At 43.1% G+C, this 1,134-nt stretch overlaps 1 protein-coding gene across 1 annotated transcript; it reads right to left on the reverse strand.

Annotated features, from left to right (window-relative positions):
• Window positions 1-476: 476 nt before the first annotated feature.
• LOC141602032 (uncharacterized) lies at window positions 477-872 on the reverse strand. Its single transcript, XM_074422341.1, has one exon. The coding sequence runs from the start codon at window positions 870-872 to the stop codon at window positions 477-479; it is 396 nt and encodes a 131-aa protein (XP_074278442.1).
• Between the last annotated feature and the right edge of the window lie 262 nt (window positions 873-1,134).

The raw sequence follows: 1,134 nt of genomic DNA on the forward strand, positions 1-1,134 counted from the left end.
GATATATCTTCCAATGGCCGACCTACCACGTATCTCCGCGAGAAGAGGACATTTGTCTCCAATGCCATCCTACCTCATCCCAAGTCAAACAAGGCAAGCACCACCACCTCCAAATCCACCACCACAACAACAAGAACAACAAACTCAAGATGAGAAGATCAAAGTGCCTCCCTACCCATTTCCTTACCAACCGTACAACCATCCAAATCCCTTCATCCTCCCCCGCGACGACTTTGTCACGGGAATCTTACAAGACTTGCACTTCCGCCAATACGAAACAAACGTGGATATTTAATATGCACTCTATCCTCAATACCACGATATGGTTCAAAAGGGAAAGATTAGTGAGGAAGGAGCATTTCCCTCATGGGCTCAAATGGACCTACTTTTCCCCAATTCTTTTTTTTTTTTTTTTTTTGGTGAAATGTGAGTATATTATAAAAGAGGTATCAAAATACAAAGTCCATATAAGATAATTACATAAGATTTTTCCTTTCTAACCAAGTAATATCCATGAGCTTCATGTGTAATCTATCTTTGCTGTTTAATCGCGTCTTTATGTCATTCATGATCAGTTTCGCCACTTTCTCTGGCCTAAGCATGGTCTTCTCCATTCTGCTCCTATTCCTCTGCATCCATACCTGATATACAGCCCCCATCACCAAGGCTATCTGCACTCCCCTCTGAAGTTTAGTCCCATTTCTCTGAATGCACCAGTCCATGATATCAGTGACAGGAAAGCAGCTCCCAGTGCATTGATTTATGGCCTGAATAATCTTCCTACTGTAAACACAAGCAAAAAATAAGTGATGCTGTGTTTCAGTAGCCTGCCCACAGAGCCAGCATCTATCCTCTATATCCACCCCAAACATGATAAGCCTGGCATTAGTATGAAGTGCCTCATTTCCCCCAAAGCCAACCCACAAAGTTATGCTTAGGGAGACCCCAAATGTTCCACACTATCTTCCTCCATCTGACCACTGGTTTAGCCCCCCTCAGTCATTTGTAGTAGCTCGAAGGAGTATATCCCTCAGGTCTATGTTGCCAATTCCCATTAGAGTATCCTGCAGCAATCTCCTTCTTTACTCCACATATGCGCCTCCAAACCCAACTAGAATTTGTACTAGGATTGTA

Source organism: Silene latifolia, chromosome 9, assembly GCF_048544455.1.
Source record: "Silene latifolia isolate original U9 population chromosome 9, ASM4854445v1, whole genome shotgun sequence".
NCBI classification, from domain to species: domain Eukaryota; kingdom Viridiplantae; phylum Streptophyta; class Magnoliopsida; order Caryophyllales; family Caryophyllaceae; genus Silene; species Silene latifolia.